The sequence below is a fragment of the Sylvia atricapilla genome, chromosome 1, assembly GCF_009819655.1.
Source record: "Sylvia atricapilla isolate bSylAtr1 chromosome 1, bSylAtr1.pri, whole genome shotgun sequence".
NCBI classification, from domain to species: Eukaryota; Metazoa; Chordata; class Aves; order Passeriformes; family Sylviidae; genus Sylvia; species Sylvia atricapilla.
The window spans coordinates 115,205,989-115,226,072 of NC_089140.1; the positions used below are offsets into that span (position 1 = coordinate 115,205,989).

At 39.1% G+C, this 20,084-nt stretch overlaps 1 protein-coding gene across 5 annotated transcripts in view; it reads right to left on the bottom strand.

Moving 5' to 3' along the window:
• The window catches only part of NSMAF (neutral sphingomyelinase activation associated factor), a 38,286-nt gene extending 23,076 nt beyond the window's left edge, over window positions 1-15,210 (bottom strand). Inside the window, exons 1-6 of one of the 5 annotated variants that reach the window (XR_010744934.1) lie at window positions 14,997-15,210; window positions 5,359-5,448; window positions 5,189-5,267; window positions 5,032-5,099; window positions 4,910-4,946; window positions 2,058-2,108 (exon numbers count right to left, since the gene is read on the bottom strand). Coding sequence is in view for 4 of the 5 variants with exons in the window: in XM_066331479.1 (XP_066187576.1) it covers window positions 2,058-2,108; window positions 4,910-4,946; window positions 5,032-5,099; window positions 5,189-5,267; window positions 5,359-5,448; window positions 14,997-15,049 (378 nt within the window). In the remaining variant the exon portion in view is untranslated. Of the gene's footprint in view, window positions 1-2,057; window positions 2,109-4,909; window positions 4,947-5,031; window positions 5,100-5,188; window positions 5,268-5,358; window positions 5,449-12,564; window positions 12,603-14,727; window positions 14,917-14,996 lie in introns of those variants that run through there. The other 4 variants (XM_066331479.1, XM_066331497.1, XM_066331488.1 and 1 more) reach the window with 4 other exon arrangements.
• Between the last annotated feature and the right edge of the window lie 4,874 nt (window positions 15,211-20,084).

Here is a 20,084-nt window from a genome sequence, read left to right on the forward strand (position 1 = left end):
GTTTTGAGCTGAAAAGATCCCAAATCAAATCACAGCCTATTTTGACTAGGCATTTACAAAAGCCTCACTAACGTACCATCCAGCATATGTAGAATACTCATTTTCCCCTACAAAATTTTCTCAGCTTTCTTAAGTGTCATTTTATAATAGACATTCCTGGGTTTTAACTTAAGTATATTAGAAGTATGTGTATTGATCAACTGGTATTAACTTTACATACAACTCGTATTTAGCTAAGGTTGTTGGATCCTTTTATGACCCCTGAATGTAGTATAAGACAGTATCAACATGTTTCTGTAGCATTTTGTGATTTCTCAGGCTAAAAAGACAACCAAGGCATCGGTAAGACTAAAGCAAGACATTGATCAGCATGTACAACTGGATTAATTTTAAACCGAAGGAAGGAAGACATGAAAATCTAGATGGTCTTCAGTGTAATGTATGTGATCTGAGCTGAACTGACAGCAACCCAAGAGGAAAGCATGCTTCAAAAAGTAAATGGAACTGGATTATAGGGAGACATGAAATTCAGTAGCAATTTAGATAAAAGCCTTGCAACATTTCACACAGAGCATAGTTTTCCCTCAACAAGAAAAAACACAGCTCTCAGAAATCCTAATGAATGTTCTATAACTATTGCTTACAGCCAACAATGTGACAGTTTTTGTGAGCAGTTGTCTCTGTAGCTCTCCAGCCATATTCAAAGACAACAGCTCAGTATTTTGTAATTGATCTGAAACAATGAAATAAAGACATAGAAGATAAAATGTATTACTCAATTACAGCACTCAGTGACATATGTGGAACTGGCAACAATTCAAGTAGAAGATACTTAGCAGCAACAGAAAAAATCAGAAAAGATTCAAGGTGAACTAGATTTCTTGTTTTAAAATGCAGAAACATAGCTGCACTTTAGCACAGTAAATTGTGATGGTTAACTGTCAGAGATGTTTTAGCTGTGGATGAATCATAACTTAGGAGAAAATGAAGTGAAAAGCTTTCCAAACAACCATCTGATTCTTTTCTTTATCATTGCGTTGGCATGGAATAAGGTATTTGTCTGATACTTAATAAATCTTGCACATGGCTGCAAAACAGATCATGGAAGACAGAATAGGTTCAACACATGAAGAATTACCAGAATAAAAAAAAAACCAACAAAACAAAACAAAACAAAAAACAAAAAACAAAACAAAACAATAAAAAACCAAAAACCAAAAAACAAAAAAAAAAAACCCCAAAAAAACAAAGAACAAAAACCAAAAACCCGAAAAAAAAAAAAACAGAAAAAAAACTTTTAAGTGCTAGTTCAGAGGTAGATCTAATCACAAAACTCACCTAAAGCACCTATTGAGAGAACAGAGATCCTCTCTTGCCTCTTTGCTGTTCACTACAGTAATACAAACTTAAGGACTCCATCATTCTAGAAGTTTCTTACTTAAACACATCAAAAAATATAATTCTGTCTTTTTCAATTCTTGGGAAAAATTGAATTAACTCTGCATAATATAAGTTTTGCATTTGTATCTTAACTAATCTCACAATTTAAGCAAAGAACCCTTACTTGTATGCCTTGAAGCCTCCAGGCTCAGAATTGGAGCAGACTGACCCCATGAGCAGAAAGCAACCAGGAGTAAGCTCCAATTTCTGCTGTGAGCAGCCCTTTTTGCCACTTCTTTAAACTGAGAGGCACTCATCTGGGAAACACCAACTAGCAATTTCTCCTCTCAGGTCTGAGCAGAACTGAGGAGAATCCACTTAGCAAGGATGCAGCATCCACTGTACGTACATGAGCAGTCAGCTGATAGGTCTGACTGTTGAGCCCATAGAGCTGCACATCAAGGTAAATGGCAAGTGCCAAGTCTGAGCATGTCCTCCAAGAAGTATCAGAAAGCCATCAGAGAAGAGGTCAGACGTTTTTTTAATATGCAATTACTTTTTTTTTTTTTTAAGCTTCATTGTCATATTCTTCAAATGATAATTATCTCACTCTTTCAGAAATAAGAACATAAATCCTTACAGAGTTTGCTAAGAGCTGTGAAAAAATACATACTTACTCTTACTGTTTTATAGGGTGCAATGACATTTCTTTCTTTAATGAGGAAAACCTGAAAAAGAAACAGACATTACAGATTCACATCTTAAAAAGTAATAAAATTAATCCAAAGGACTGGTAAAAGCTAAGAACATTGTTTAGGCAAGCAAAACACTGGGTTGTAATATCCTGCTTTAACTACCCCAGATAAACTGCAGAAAAACAATGAGCTTTTATAACAGCTAACTGCAAGGAGGGCAAGAGTGCAATTCAGTTCAGAGGCTTACTTATAGAGTTGATTAGTGGGCTTTTAGCCTAATCATATGACCCTCAAGGAGTTGCAATACCAAAGCAAATACACACAGCTACAGTGGGGCAGATCCTCCCCCTCTTTTAGTGGCTCAAGGTTCTGGCCAAACAGGAATTACTCCAGACTGGCAACTCACAACATACACTGCGCAAACTTTCTCAAATGAAAGCCCTTCTTCTGCTGCAAAACGTTTTGCTGCCAGCTCCAACCTCAATGAACACCAGATTTCCTCCCTCATCCAATACCATGCTTTTGAACAGTTTTATTTCTCTGGTGCTAGCCTCATCTCTGAGAACATCTTTCCTCTCCAAAACCCACATAAAACTACTCTCCTTCTTCAGAACATTCTCATAATTCCTATAAAAAGACCTGACTGTAAGCACTCTAATTTGCACGCTGTGCCTTATTATCCACCATCTCAAAGGTGACAAGCCAGAGATAAGTTGTGGTTTTGCCGTTAGTAGAGAAGGCTCAAACTTGCTAAATCTCAGGCTTAAGTTTAGAACTGCTTCTGAACGGAACAAAACACTGTACTGCTGTCCTGGGGTGACAACTGACTGTGGTCTACTCCTAGCCCAAGAGACTTGGTTGATCACAGGTCCTTTCCCAGTGCCTCAGTTTCCTTCCTACAGGTAGCCCACCTGCAGTTCCACACTCCAAGGCACCCTGTCAGCAGCCCCAAACCAAGGGCAAGGACTAAACTGGCAAGAACGGATGTGGATGATGCTCTGTATGCACAATCCTTCTGGCTGCTCCATACAGCCTTCCCCATTCCCACCAGCTGACAACAGAGCCAACCTTCACCAAGTGACCACTCCAAGAAACACCCAGCTAGAAGGAAGCAAGTGGGAGGCTTAGAAGCCCATAAGCTCAGCATGCCTCTCTAAGTGCTGCATTAAAAAACAGTGGTCATCAGTGTCTTTCATCTGTAATCAGCATCGACAGACCTGAATCAGGCCATGGGAGAATCAGAATGAGAAACCTGCTTCATATTCACTGCTCTTCTGCAGGATAACTATAACTATACTCTACATAAGAAGTAGACAAAATGGTTTGAGTGTTTTTTTACTTGTAAGCTGAGCAAAAACTTAAGCATACTGTATTAATTTCCTATTTTGGAGGATTTCCTCCAATTTTATCTCAAGAAAGAATACTGAAATAATCCTAAATTACTATTCCCATTTACTATATTTGAAAGCATTTTGTTCTAAGTTGTCTGTTACATAAAGAAAAGCTGCTTATCCGGGTATGTAACAATTTTTTCTGAGTCCAAAAGGCAAAGATGTTTAAGGTGTTCCAAGTATTCCCTATGTATGGTTTCCTACAAGGCCAAAATTCTACTTAAAACCAGTATTTTTAATTAGATCATGATCTGTCATAATACAACTAGTGGCTACTTGACACTTGGAACTCCACGTGACTTTTATACAAAATACCAGCATTTATGACGCCACCCAAGTATTTCAGAACGTTTCCTCAGAGATAGGAAAATGACTGGCAAGCTACAAATGTGAGGAGTGGGGGGGGGGTGCTAATCACACTTGCCATCTTAAAACTTAGTTCCTCTTTCCTACAAGATGTTTCTTATAATCACTTGTTCCTCAGAACATAGAGTAATGATGTATGGTGGAAACATTGCCTGGAGCAGTTAGAAATACTTTTCTTAAAATCACTCAGTATACAAGAAAACCTGCCAACTCAAGAAACAGATTACACACAGTACTTTTCACAGAAGCAGTTTCAAAATGAAATTAAATATACTGATTACTTCAACATAAACCACAGACTTCTCTAGCACAGACAATATTAAATGCTTGAGTTTGTTTTTGACTGCAGCAGCATGTAACTGAGCAAGGCTATCAGTTTTGGGGATTGGTAAAGACGGATTTTAGAAATACACAGGAATATTTAAAATTGTATTTCCCGCCTCAACTCCATTCTATCCTGAAAGGAACATGTGAGCTTTTTTTAAAAAAACAAGTTTTACAGCTTTGGAACACCTATCAACTGCAATTTGAATTTAAAGTGTATCCCCTTGGTTAACTCTAAGGATGAATACATCCACAATCACAACTCCTGACTGAAACTTGAAGACAATATTTCAGGACAACTTCTGAAAACTATTTGGTGGACACAGAGCACAGTCCAGAGTTTTCACAAAGCTGAGCCACAGGGACTGAGATGGCTTTGCCATTACCACACAACATGATGAAAGCAGAATAAGGAGACCAAAGTAAAGATTATTAAAAACAACATTTATTGCATTCTGTTCTTCTCTTTCATTCAATTCTAGGGTTTCCCTGAGCTCCATAATAAAATGCATAGGGCAAAAAGTTCAGTTTATTGAATTAATGACTTAATGAAGTCATTAACAGTTTGCAATTGCCAGCATCAACAGTTTCACATTAAAGCTAAGTTTTTGACACTAATTAATTTTGTTGTCAGTGAACTTCCCACTCTAGGACTACAGCTATGAGGAAAAATACCATTAAGGAACATAAGCTTGCTCACTTATGTAACCTCACCCATTTACACATTAAGAATCCATTATATGCAGGTCTTACCTGGCTACACACAACAGAAATCCCTCCAGATGCATTCCTAAAATGTAAATAAGATATTTGGAATTATGGGCATTTAGGCTTTAAAGTAAGTTAAATACATACAGTATCCCAGATTTACCTACCGTGTGAAAGGGTTATTTGCTTCATTATCTTCTGGGGCTTTTATACTAATGCAATCCCTCAACGGTATCTGCAGCAAGTTATAAAAATACAGTCTTTCTCAGAAGCCTTTTAAAGAGAATTCTTACTTACCAAGAAATTTAGGTTTGCACTGCTTACCTTGATAATGGGCTGGATATTGTCATCTGGTTCAAAAATAATTGACTTTGAACAGATTTTTAGGGAGCCTCTGAATTTTCTAAAAGGAACAATAAAAAAGTTCTGCATGTGTTCAAGATACATGAGCCTAGAATGACCCCAATAAATTAAGGCATGTAGAAGTTTTGTACCTTTCATCTTTGCAATCTTTATTTATAATATGATTAGCCGTGTGCTGCTCAAAGTAATATTCTTCCAGGTTAAGGAGAAGCAGTGAAAACCTACAAATAATAATAAAAATTTCTTTTATTCTAAGAGAAAATTTTGTAACAGTTAATAAAACATATTACATGTTGGGAAAGTTTTCACTGGTCTCTTTACTGCATCACACACCTCAATAATGAATTAATTTAGCTTTTTAAAATAACAGCCTATATGGAAAATTTGTGTACATGTGAAGATGATCAATTGATGCTCTTCCAACACACACAAGATTAGACATTTGATTCTGATGTCCTAGGTGGAAACTATTCTAATATAGCCAGGCTTTCTGCTCTAGCCCTGATCAATGTATGCCAGGCAAAATATGCAATGACAAAAAATGAAGGACAGAAACTAATCACTTAGAATGGATGGAATTAGATTGTTTTGAAGCCAAGCCAAATTATATTGGTCTGCAATGTTAAGTGAAAACACTGGCCCAGATTTTACAACACAACTGAGTCACTCGATGGATGCCCTCTGAGGAAGCATCATCTTCCTCACAAACCACATTTTATACTTCCTCTGTAGCTCTGTTCAACCCCCAGGAAGCCTGTTCATGGACTGATGTGATTAACAACAAACCTCAACAACAACAAAACAAAAATAGGAAACTGAAGTCTTTGAAAGTATTTAATTCCAGGATCATAGTAATGCCAGTGCTGGTACCAAGTAAATGCAAATGGTCCAGATTAGGGAGAACATGAAAATGCCTTCTCTACCAACTTAAAAATTGCTGCAAGTGAGCAAAACTCAACAGGGTGAACACTGGGTCACTGAGTGTTTCAGCTGCAGAGAATGCCAGTGGATACTGGCACAGCAGGAGAAGTAAAAACAACTTCAGCTGGAAGTACAACTTGTTCGTGTGCAGCACTGATCTGATCTGAACAAGAACTTAGTATTCATTTACACCCATATTTTGAGCTTTTTGTACTTCGCTCATGATGTGCTTCACTAGAAATGCCTGTGAAAACACTAATAAACACCAAGAGTCCCCAGAGAAGTATTCAAACAGCAGTAAATATGTCAAGAGTTAAAAAATGAACTGAGTGAATCACACAACTTGTTCATTAAAAAAGCATATTTCACAATGGGAAAAAAATGTTATTGAAAATACATCTTGTGCACTTAAAAAATTGTGTTGTGGTTGTTATCTTGAACAGAACGTAACAATAAAGGTTTTACTGCAACTACAAGTAACAGTGGGTCTATATATTCAAACCTCTTGTGTTTCCAAAATATTTGTCCTACTGCTCTGCTGCTTTTTCAAAATGGCCTTATCTTTACTTTTCTCTCTTGAAAACAGTTTTTTTATGATCTCATTGTGCTGGTTTTGGCTTGTTTCTTTGCAGTATCTACTATGGGGCTTTGTTTTGGATTTGTGCTGAAAACCCTTGATAATTCGAAGATTTAAGCACTGAGTGTGCTTAAACAGAGTCAAGGCCATTTCTGCTTCTCACCCTACCCTGCCAGCAAGAAGGATGCAGGAGCACAAGGAGTTGGGAGGGGTCACAGCCAGGACAGCTGACCCCAACTGACCCAAAGGTTATTCTGTGCCATATGGAATTATTGTCAGGATATGAAAGATAGCAGCTTTCACGCAGTTACCATTATACCCCATTTTTCAACATATCATTCACCAGAATTCATTCCGGACAAATTTAAAATTTCTGACTTTACAAACTCACCTCTTGTAAGCTCTATCACATTTTTAAAGCTTTTTAATAAAGCTATGTTAAGATGCATAAAGAGCAATTCACCAGTAAAATGCTCTTCTTTCTAGTATGTATAAGCATATACATTCCATTTATTATCCATATGCCAATTATTATTATTTAAGTAATAAAAAAAGAAGTCAAGAACAAACAGATTTGTTTGAAAAAAAATCTACTCTCTTTCATCAGGAAACAGCCACTATTGGCATAGGGAACATGAGCTTCAGAGAAATGGCATTTGTGGTCCCACAACTATTTTAGTTCCAAGAAATCTATAATGTCTGTTCCTGTTCAATAGAATTCACTTCTGGAATTCTTCATTCTTGGGCTCTTACTTTTGTCTCCACCTATTCTTTTAACAAACTCCTCATATTTTAATATTCTTTCCAAATTCACCTGTTGACAGCACTGGTATTTACTAGATTTTTAAAGTTTTTTGTAAATGCAGGCATGCTTCATGTATTCAAGACAAGCCATGTTTTTATATCAAAACACTGGCTGTTATTCACAGTAACCATAATACGCACAACATAAGCCAAAATACATAAACCAAGAGAGTTCTCTTTGAAATTTTTCAATATAACTACCTCTAAGAAACTGTTGTATCTTTGTACTTGTCACTTTATAAATCATTTCACCTTCCCAAATCCAGAAGCTGTGGGCAAGAATTTGAGATATTCTTTCCTGGGCATAACACTTACTGCTGCTGAACCAGATGACTTCATGAATAAAAAAAATAGAAAAAGCAAAGATATGCAAAAAACCTCAAGATAAACTCTTTATACAGGTTAAATAGGTCCTGTGGGGAAACTACAGTTTCACTTCTTTTTAAGTACCATGTTTGCTAGCAGCATCCAGTTTATCTTTTTGCTATCCTCTCTGTGTCTCTTCCACAAGAGTACTCATTCTCCAGGCTCACAGAGACAGCATCACTGTAGAGCTTCTTGCAGGAGACCAGCAACTTCCAGTGCAATGATCTTCTGCTCACTGACCTCAGCTTTTCTCTCTGGAAAATGGGTTGTATTGCTGTGCTGGAAGCTGTTAAAGCATTTTTCCTCAAACACTGTCCATCATATAGGCTAAATTAATTTTCTGTATTTATCATCCCCTCCCACTCTCCACAGAGCCTTCCATGTTTTTCTGAAGCCTCTTCCTATCATTTCTATGCTTGTTGCTACTGTACTTGCAAGTCCATTTACTCTAACTGCATTTTCCTTTATTTTCAGGCTGCAACGAGTCACTTCTGCAGGCAGACAGAGCCCAGACATCAAGTCTCCACAAATGCAATCACAGGTCTCTACTTCTCTCAAGCACCCACTGCAACTGGGGCAAACTTACTGGGGCAGACTACGTCACAAAATGTCCCCCTTTCAAAATTAATATGATAAGCAAAATTTTCAGACTTGCATCTCACTATTGGCTAACAAATCTAGACCAATTACTGCCAATAATGAACTCTGAAGATCATGATGTGTGAACTCTGGAATAATGTTCTGGAATTTCTCAACTCATCTCAGTCTTTACTGCTGAAGTATTTAAATTTCATTTGCCTGTGTTAATGATCCATAAAGCTGTAAAAGAAAACTCAAGCTTCATCACACGTTACTACAGTACAGTCAGAGCTTTTTATCTTCACAGAAGAAATATCTTCCACATAAATAAACAGAGCCACTGATGGTTCCTGTATCAACAGGGTCCCTCTTGAGAACCATCACTGCACATGATGACACTTCAGGCTTGCCAGGAGGTTTAACAAGTATCTACAGACAGCAAGGGTACTGATCAGACTCTGGCATGTTGCATAAGTAGGCAAACAGTGTTGTGAAGGCCTGAAAAAAATAGGATACAAATCATAATAGCTATAAAATTACAGCAATGGGGATCTTCAACATGCAACTAAGCAGCTGAGCTTTGGGCTGACTGCTTTCCAAAGACCTAAAGGAGGTATTCCAAAGATACTTGTGACACCAAGATGACCGGCATACCAAATTCACACACTATCAACTGCTATGTGGTCCTACAACAAGAATTTGTATCTATGTTTAGCATAGATTTAAAATAGTAATTTAATGCTGCACATGACAGGAAGACTTAAAAAATAAATCAAAAAGTAACAGTAGGCAGAGACTGCATGAGATATCCTGTACAAAACACTGGTTAAACCTGTAAGAGTTGAAAATTATATTTTGGTTTTCAGCCACTGAGCACCTGTACTGTTCCCAGTGCTGTGTAATTAACAGCACATATTGTAAACTTGTGACTTTACCACACTGACCTGGAATAGCAGCCTGGATCAAAAAAATCAATATCAAGACAAGTAACAATAAGTAAATGTGTCCCCAGTCTACCCTTCCTTGCCTTCAAGTCTGATCCCAAGACATAAAATCCCCTCAATCTAAGCAGTGAGTCAGGCAAATAATAAGTTTTAACTGGGTAATGAACAAAAATGCTCTGGTATCTAAAATGAAAATGTTATGATTTTTTTATCACGTTTAAATTATCAGCAAGAACCAGCATCTAAAAAAACCCAACCAAATAAGAAACCAACAAACAAAGCCCAGTTCTGGTTCTTACATATTTGTAGATCGCTTTAGTTTCTATTAAATACTTTTGCCTGGTGCTCTAAAACTTTGTATTCCTGTAATACAGTAATAAATAAATACCACAAAGTTATTTTTCAGGCAAACAGAAAAGGATCAAGTTTGACACAATTTTCTTTTTACCAGTAACTGGTTAATTTTGATCCATTTTCAAAATTGATAGCCCAATTGTTACTTGAAACTTCCAAAGTATAAATCATTAATGAGTTTATTAAAAATCTACTTAGAGAAAGGTAATGCTATAGCTTGGAAATATCTGTTGACACAAAATCCTTTGAAATCCAGCAATAAAACTCACACCTTAAAGCTTATTACAGGATATTTTTATGCTTGCATCCTAATAAAGACAGGTCTATGCCCACGAGTGTTGAGGTCACAATGCTATTTAATGTTTGTAACACACTGATGAAATCAGCAAGCCACAGGCATGTCTTCAGGGATCACTGGCCATTTTTTTCTCGTACAATGAACTTGACATGTTAGGCTATCCAAAAAGAAACCCCAATATATTATTCTGAAAATGACAAGGAGACAAATTAGACAAGATTTTCAAAAAAGTTCAAACCCCATGGAAGTATCTACAAGGGTTAAGAGTCTGCAAGATATTCAATCCCTTGTACTACAGTCTATTAACAGTCAAATCATTAACCTCAATGACCAACAGTAAAAAAACCTTCTGAGAAATTCCTAGATTACTGTATTTTCTCATTACATGTAATATTTGAAAAATGGAACTTGAAGAAAAAAAAGGCAGCTTCAGTAACTTTGCTGGTCCCACACACTTTTAATGCCTCAAAAACTATTTCTAGTTGTGTAGACCATCCAGTTTTGACTTTAAAAGTTCTCACATTAGCAGACATGCCATAATGCAAGCTTCAGTTCAGTGCTGTGGACTTCTCCAGGATGGTTTTGCACATGGAAGGCTACATGGAATACCAGAACAGTACCATGTGAAGGGGTCAGGAACAAGAACCAGGTGGCCAGGACTTTACCCTTGGGAATGCAGCAAACCCTCACAGCAGCACTGCTGTCAGGAGATGCTGGGAAAGAGGCACTTTCACTTTCCAGGGTAAAACAAATCGTAGCCACCACTGCCGCTATGCCAAAGCCTTGAGCTTTAGAGGGAGTGTAAAGGCACTAAAACTGTTACATCTCAGGTTTAATGCATGATCTGAATTCAAAAAATCAGCAGCAGCAGCTTGGAGACAGAAGAAAGAAGAACATGCTAGATGTATTATAACAACTCACAGCTGGAAAAACCGACACCACCAACTTAAATAACACAAGGAGTTTCCCAGATCCAAAATGGAAAGATTTTCAGCCATAGCTGTGCCTGTCTGTCTGAAGGTAAATGTTGGGGGAGTAGGAGCTGCAGCAATGGATGATCCGTACAGTGTAGGCACACACGTCTCCATGTCCCCCCAGATAACTTTAATGAAGGCTTTAAGAGCTTTTGTGTTGGAACATCTTCAATCCCCACACAGTGTTAAAAGTACATGGAACCTGGTGGAGTAAAGAGTTAATCTTTTAACAGTCTATGAGGAGCTGTTTGAGCTTCAAAGGTAAGCACATACACTTAAGGAGAGAGGTAAATTAAAGCATGCCAACATAATTTTGCTTGAAGACCTATTTCAAATTCCTGTCTTAGTATAGTCCCAGAAAGATTATATTAAGAATAACTGAAAAATTCATATGCCAGTCAGTTGGAAGTATTTTCTTGAGAAGGGAATCAGTATTCCTTTGAGAAGCAGCTCCAGGTAGGAAAAAAGTAACCATCTTGCCAAGAAAAACAGAACTCACTTCCTTTTTCAAAGATCTACAATATAATTGCCACTCAGAAAAGGTCTGAGTAATATGAGTCAAGAACACACCCAAGACACATAAGAAAACTTGGCATTAAGTACCAAGAAAACACTTGCAGACCTTCAGCTCATATGATGTCATTCCCAGTACACAAGGTTTGGGAACCCAAAGGCACACAAACATTCCTGGCATTGTTCTGAGTAAGCAGCCAAGAAGCCAATCACCCTTCACAAACTACAACCTGGGGTTTATAAATCCTGCCAAGATGATACAAAATATCCTCCAAATAAAAGTGTGTTGCATCAGCTTTAGTTTATTTGAGACTTTTACTGTTACTTTGTTTGATGCGCAGGTCCCTCTATACTTCAGTTTAAAAAAGACTCAGAACATCCAATAACATTTGGTGGGGGAGGGAAAAGGAAAATAAAACAAGTCCACTGTTAATTTTATAAACCGATTTCACCTACCAGCTGAAGTACTGGATTTACTCAAACTGGACACAGGAATGACCATGCAGGGACCAGTGCCTTGGCAAAATCCTGTTTATAAACCCAGGAAAGGTACCCATTGATCCTGCTTTAAATGCATCATCTGTGACTGAAGTCATACTATCTGCATCCTTTCATCAGAAAAGCACATGCTGGAAATCTACTTGGACACAAGGGTTTCAAGTGTCTGGTCCAACACACCTTGCACAATCACTTGACCTGAAGCTGGAAGTACAATCCCGATAACAGAAGGAAAATCAGGGATGAAAAAGCAAGGCAGCCCAATCTAGCAGCAGCACACAGCTATGCAAAACCAACTCTAAAACTAAACCTCCTCCCAACAAGAGCAAATTATCTATAGGCCTGCTGTAGGACTCATTTGCTGATGTTTGGATAAAAGCCTTTATTATGCATATTTTGTCTCCAGAGAGTAAGATAAGGCTACTGATCAAAAAAAAAGAAGAAGAAAAATATATATAAATCCAATGCCCAAGCAACCATCACACCAAAAATTCATCTGCAGCACCTACATGCTGCCAGTAGGTTGCTTCATGTGAGTGATGTTTCCAGCAGAAGAGATGAGCCCCTCACACTGTACACAGAGCCCCCATATCAAGTGTTTACACTTGCCTGCATGTGGGCACACTGCCAGCAGAAGCGAGAAATCAATTTATAAAGCAACGACCTGAGCCAAACACCACATAATCTAACTTGATATTTTGTAACTAAAATTGTTTGTAAAAAAAGGATTGCTGTTCATGAAGGATGAGTATTTTAGGGATTAAATAAACTGCCCTGCACACAGGACATTTCAGCATTTTCTTGTTTTCTACTAGAAAATGGCATATAGTCACAAAAGAAGGTTTATGTAACTAGATATTAAAAAGTGGAGTAATTAGTTAAGAAGAAATATTTTTTTTTTCAGAACACTTAAAACTAATCTGATCTTCCTTCCCTCCAAAGCAACTGCCTAAGACGATTAACTTGTTACTAACCAAGTTTCACAGTACTTGTACGTGGAACTTTTAGAGCTTAAAGTTAAGTAGAAAGCAATGTACAAGTAACAAAAGCCCCCCAAAGCAACAAACCCAAACCAAAACACACATCAAGTGCAGTTGCCACAAAATTTTAAGTAGTCCTGGTCATTTCACTAGGAAACATGTACACCACTAAGGATTCAAAGACCAAGCAAAGCTTTCAAGCAGAAGCTGGTGTCTCTAACAGCTACCCAGCACCTAGGTAAAAAATTCTCAGAACCTGTCCCTTTAATTAAGCCATAGCAATCTGATTTTTTTTGTTGTTTTAAGGTAGAACCATAAGGACAAAAGGCCACAAAAATACAGTGTTTCTGATCTGATATTTCTAAGTTCAAAATATTTAAAATCACTTATATGCTTGTTTGATTTCCTAATTGAGAAAAACAGAGGAAAAGAGAGAGAGGGAGAGACCTGATACAGGGTTCAAAACAGATAAATTTACCTGGATTTTATACTAATATCAATTGTTAGGCAAGGGGAAGAAACAAGAGAAATGGGTTTGCAAATACAGGAAAAGCTGCCAGTACAAATGAGAATGAGACTGATCTTTCATGAAGTGCTCAAATTACAAGCTCAAATAATAAGACCCTGATATGCTTTCAAGTATGAGCAAAGAAAAAAAGGTCAGTTGTAGATCAGTAATGCTGACACTGATATGCTGAGTTTGTTCTCAGGGCTTTTCAGAAGAGAGTTAAAACCCACTTGGGTTCTTTGGGACAAGTCTGATTTTAGGGAAAAAAAAAAAAACAAAACCAAAAAAAACTATTTACATTAACTCCATAGCAGAGGTGACACCATCAGTTTAGTTGCTTTTCCTACAATTAAGAGGCTTTACTTTACAATTAAAAATATTTCTCTTTTCCTTCTACACTAGTAGTTTGTCCTTTTTTCCTGCAGCCCCTTACACACAACTGACAACACAGCAGCCCCCAAAGCAACAAGATATAAAAGACGACAAAACGTGTTCAGAACACATGTGTACTTCCAAAAAAGAAAAAAAAAAAAATCCACTTCAGAGGATGTGGTAGCTTCATGGGCTGTACAGCTATGAATCAGAATTTACATGGACAGAGTGAGTCCAGCTCTTCATCATGTGGTTTTCTCAACAATAAACAGTGCAGTGTAACCAGCAGAGACCTGCACCAGGAATTTGCACAGGACCAGTTTGCAGCTTCCTTGGTTTCTGCAGCAGGAGACAACTGGGGACCCCTGATCCCCCCAGGTGTCACACATGGCTGTGTGACCCGTGTCGACCTACTGCTCCCACAGAGATTTCCTATGTGGAAATATATTAAGCTTGCAAAGATTTTAAAACTTTTTTGACAAGACAGATACAGCTAAGCCAGGCAAAAGAAAGTGGGACACTACCTAAAAATAAGAGAGCAAATTCAGGATACACTCAAGCATGTGTGAGAAGCCTTTGTTGTACGTTCAAAAACAAAATAAAGATTACAGTCAGCAAGCAGCAACGGGCTAATTTAATTTAACACTTTAAAGAGACAACACAGAGTCTGTAATTTAAGGGCTGACAGTACACTGACTATAGTGATCAGAAGAAAAAAAAAAAGGAAAAAAAATCCCAACAAACTACAACAAACTACAGTGAAGCACATGCCACAAGCACAACTGAGAACAAACTAATATACAGAAATCTACAAGACGCTATTTTTCATGCAGTTTAAGCAAGGCAAGCAGCAGTCCTGTTTCCCTAGGTCCTTTCCCCCCCCCCCCTTTTTTCAGCCTCAACTCAGGGGAACCATCCGCCACCTGATCTCATCAGTAACAACAACGAGGGCGGCACCGAGCCCGGGCTCTCCTCCCGGCGCTGCGCCGCGGCCTCTGCGGAGGCGCCGCAGCTCGGCGGGGCCCTGCGAGGGCCGGGCCCCAGCGGGGGCGGCCGGGGCCGGCGGGGCAGTGCCGCTCACCTCTCCTTGGAGTACAGCTCCCGCTCCAGCCGCCGCCTGCGGATGAAAGCCATGGAGCCGCCCCGCCGCGCTGCCCGTGCCGCCGCCACAGCAGGCCGGACCGGGCCAGGCCGCGCCTCAGGGAGGCGGGGAGAGCGGGCCGGCCGCGGCCGCAGCCGGGCTGGAGAGGCCGGCCCGCCCCGTTTGTGCCGCCGGAGAGGCGGGGGAAGGCGGCCCGGGGAAAAGGCCGGGGAAATGGAGTCCCTCGGCGCGGAGGGCTCTGCGCCCTCGCCCGGGCCGCGGTGTCTCTGCCGCCCTTGGGGGCTCCGCGGCGCGCACGGAGGGAAACTCACGCTGTATTACATTGCGAAACGGCTTCGTTACGTGGATTAAAATAAAAGTTTTAAATGTAGTGCCACTGCAGTGAGATCATTGTGCTCGTAATGCACACAATGTGCTTCGTGTGACAGAAGCTGTCCGGGCAGGAGGTGTGTTCAAAGCCTGGAATCACAGAATACGTGGATTTGGAAAGGATCCATCAGGATTATTCAACTGCCCGCCCTGCACAGGGCATTCTCAAGAGTCACTGCCTGTGCCTGAGAGCATTGTCCAAACGCTTCTTGAACTCTGTCAGGCTTGGGGCTGTGACCACTTCCTTGTGGAGCCTGTTCCAGTGCCCAGCCACCCCCCGGTGGAAAAACCTTTTCCTCATATTCGACCTAAACCTCCCCTGACTCAGCTTCATGCCGTTTGTTCAAGACCTATCATTGAAAGACCTCCGTGGAAGGAGGAGTTAAGTAAAATCTCTTAGCTGGTGTGTAAAAACCCTTCAATTCATAGAACTGCCACTGTAGCTGAACCATTTATTATGTGTTTACAGACACGATCTCTTGTGCAGTAGAAAAATACTGCTTTTTGCATATTTATGAGTTAGAATAATGGATTCATGGAGAGGATATGATTTTTCACATAGGAATTAAAAGTGTTACTGGCTTCTAGACCTCGAGAGATTGTCTGATGTACTCTCTGCACTGAGATGGATTCAGATATATGTTGATCAGTATTACTCAAATATTTTCAGTTTGTGGACATAACTCTGAGAACTGTTATATTTACGAAAAGCAGGTTTACTTTGGCTACTTATCCTTCAGGGTCCTCTTTAGGAGTCGCTCACAGAATCTAAGGAAGTAACAGATCACAGTTTGAAAACCACTTCTATCATCTGCATGAACTATTTCTCTAATCAATTTGTAAAAGCACCTGGTAGAAGAAAATCTGCAACACTTGCACGTAGCTTGTACAAACTTCTAACAGCATCAGTGGATATATATTTGTCCAATAGCCAATCTGATTTTTCTTTTTGCTTCATTCCTTGTCATACTTCCAATGGAAATCATGGAATCACAGAATCATGGAAAGGCTTGGGTTGAAAGGGACCTTAAAATAATCTAGTTCCAACCTCCCCGCCATGGGCATGGACTTCCACTGGACCAGATGGCTCAAGGCCCCATCTAGTCTGGCCTTGATCACTTCCAGGGATGGGGCATCCACAGCTCCTCTGGGCAACCTGTTCCAGTGCCTCACCATCCTCACAGTAAAGAATTTCTTCTTTACATCTAATCTAAACTTTCTCTCTTTTAGTTTGATGCCATTACCCCTCGTCCTTGTTGTTATAAACAGGCCAGGAGACTTGCTCCTTTGAAAAGCCTTTATTAGTCAGCTCTTTCAAGGGGGAACTCGAGGGGTCGCCTGCGCCGTCGCTGCTCCTGTCACCGTTCTCGCTCCTGTCGCCGCTGAGGATCAGGTGTCAGTCGGACCTTCTGCTCTCGCCGCAGCAGAGTCGGGGGTTCCGGCCTCGCGGGAATCCCCAGGAACTCAACTGGGCTCATGTGGTCTAGGGGCGTCACTTCTTCCCAGTCTCTTTGTGGTTATGGCGAGGCAGCAGAAGCAGAATTCAGTCCTTAGGTAGCTGAGGGTCTTCTCGGTGTTGTAGTGTCTCCCTTTTATCTGGATTTTGTGCTGGGTCCCGGCTTTTGGGTCCGCTTGCCGGCAACTGCACTTCGGTTTGGAGCGATGCACCATGGAAGTCCTTGGATTTTCCTATTAGGCGGGGCCAGCAGTTCGAGGAGCTGGTGGTGAATGGGGACAGCCTAGCCCGACGGAAGGGGAAGGGAACCCGGGTTTTTAGAGGGGGTATACAACTTGGAATAAGGTTTTGAGGGTACAAATTTTGGTACAAACAGCATAACTTTCTTAACAGACAGGTTACAACTGGCATAACATTTTAAACAGCATAACTTTCTTAACAAATGACAGACTGTGTCAAAAAAGGGAATTTCTTACATTTCATTCATTTCACTTGTCTCTACATGCACTTGTAAATAGTCTCTCCCCATCTTTCTGGTAGAGGCTCCATTCTGGTACTGAAAGGGCACAGTTAGGTCACCCTTGTAGCCTTCTCTTTTCCAGGCTGAAGAATCCAAATTCTTCAGCCTTTCCTCAGAGCAGAGGTGCTCCATTCCTCTAATAATCTTGGCAGCCTCCTCCCTGGACTTGCTCCAGCAGGTTGATATTCTTCCTGTGTGTTGAGGACACCAGAACTGGATGCAGTACTTGAAGGTGAACAGTATTTACGTTATTCAAAAATATTATATTATACACAAATATTTATGTATAAATATATGCTTATTCATGTAACTGTTTATATGTGAGGAGATGTATATCATAGGCTAAACATTTTTTCACTTTCCTTATAAACTACACTCATAAACGATTTATTCTTCCAGCTTTACTCTGACTCCTTTCCAGTATGACTTTTGGCTTTATCTTAGGATATAAGGCATCAAGACCAACTAGAGTGCAGTAATTGTGCCCTATGTGTTACACATGAGAGGAACAGAGATAAACACATCCCAGTAAGAACTTGCTTGTCTTATTGTGACAGAAATGTCTGCTCAGAACTGATTCTAACATAATGCCATCTAGTTCTCCACTTTTTCTCCTATATGTGTACATTCTTCTCAGGTATAATATTTTGCCTTAGCTGTGATGATTTCGTCTTGCTAACTTTAGACATTTATCCTAGTTAAGAAAATAGTTTTGAAATTTGATACTGTCTTCTAGCTGTCACATTGGTGAGAACCAGGTTTTTTAATGTATCTATATTCTGTTGCATCTTGCAAATCACTAATACTGAATAGAACCGAAATGACAACAGATCCATATGGGTTCCCATTGCAGATTCTCTCCAAGTTTGATTTTTGTAAGAGATGTCCATTGCTTAGTGCTTTCATGAAAATTATGTTTCTTTTGGTTTCTGTTTTAATGAAGCTGTCATGGGGCAGTGTCTAAATGATTATAAACTCAAGATCTGTGGTACTTACTGTTTATATTTTTTTTCTAGTGAATCAGTGAAATTGATTGTAAAAAAGGCCATTTGGGTAGTGTGAGAGCATCTGTTCCTGACAACCTTATGGTAACTTCTTAATTGTGAAAATCATTCTAGATTATTCCTTGATATCAAAATAAATCTGGATTGGTTTAGACCAGGTTTTCTTAGGTGCATTTTATCCTTTTCTTGTCTCTTTAAATCTATATAGTCTTCTAGCAATTCAGATATTGTTTTTGCTATACTATTAAGTAAATTTCTTTAGGCCCTATTTACTTGATTACATAAAATGTACGTATTTTTAACTCATTCCTTTTTTAAACTCTTTGGTAAGGTAAATTTAACTAAGTATCTGGGAACTTCTAATAAATTTCCAGAACATTTTCTTGTTGCATTTTATTCTCCTTTTTACCCGTCACTCATTTTGTACTGTAGGCTTTGTAATTTTATTCTTTTATTCATATTCTTTTATGTTACCTTTCAGTTATGTCCCCTTATTGTGACTTCTTTCTTCAAGTCCTTGAAGAGCTTCTAATGTGATGTTAACACAGTCTACTTAAGCTTCCTTTCCTTCCTTTTGTTCACATCAAGATAGCTTGCTATTGTATGTTTAATTAAAAATGAGTCTATTGTTCTCTGTAGAAAATCTAGGTTAGCTTTAAATGACTGAGCTCAGGCCTAGACTGTACAAAAAGGAGGTTAATTAACTCATATAGAATGGCATGCTGTTATGATGAGCCTGCTTTTAGTACCTAGACTAGCTTGATTAAAGCTGGCTTAACTATTTCTACATAACAATGCAATCCATAGTTGGCAGTGCTGACATGATTTTTCTTCCTCTTTTTCGCAGAGTAGGGAAGTCTAGTTTGGTCAAATGTGTCATGATCACTTTCACTCAGTTTACTTTCTGCCTTCAATTTTAAAGTGAACTCCTCTCTACTTATCATGCAGTTATAGTGGGTAATGCCTCTTGTAACCTCTTCTGTACTGTGAAGCCAAAGTTCATCCCTAAAATACTACAAGAACTGCCATATTGTCCTTCAAACTGGTATTCAGGTGATTGAAATCCATTGTTATCTCATGGGCAAGCTTCTTGAATACCTTCATTAGTTGCTCAGAATACGTCAGAAAAACACCAACTTCCTCTTTTTGAATACAGCTGTAGTCTATTATGAAAAATAGACCTGAATCATAACGTAATTTTGCTTCCTCCTTTTAATTTTCACCAGGAACAGTATCTTTTGTATCTTCCTGAATTCAATGCACATTGAATAATCATCCTCTGATTTACTATTTTCCCTAGCATTCTTATATACAGCTATCACTCATGATATGCCACCATATCTCTGGGGTGCTACTAAACCTGTGTTTTTTCCATAGGCTCACTGGATCCCTGGCATTTGACTTCAGATATTCCAGGTTGGTTTTAATTTTTTTTCCCATTTTTCTGGCAGATATTCACCATGGTATTTAATCTCTAAAGCTTTGTTTTTCAGGTATCTAAAAAGCATAATTAAATACAATGCTCAAGTATTTCTTGTCAATCCATTCTATTCTATTGAGCATTTTTAAACAAGTTCAGAGTAGGCTTAACCTCAACTGTTGAAGACAGTGGTGGACTTCCTGTTAGAAGTATAAAAGACTCCAGAGTGTAGTTCAAGGATTCATCCAATAATATAATTATTTTGAGAGATATGTCAATAGCCAACCTCTGACACATT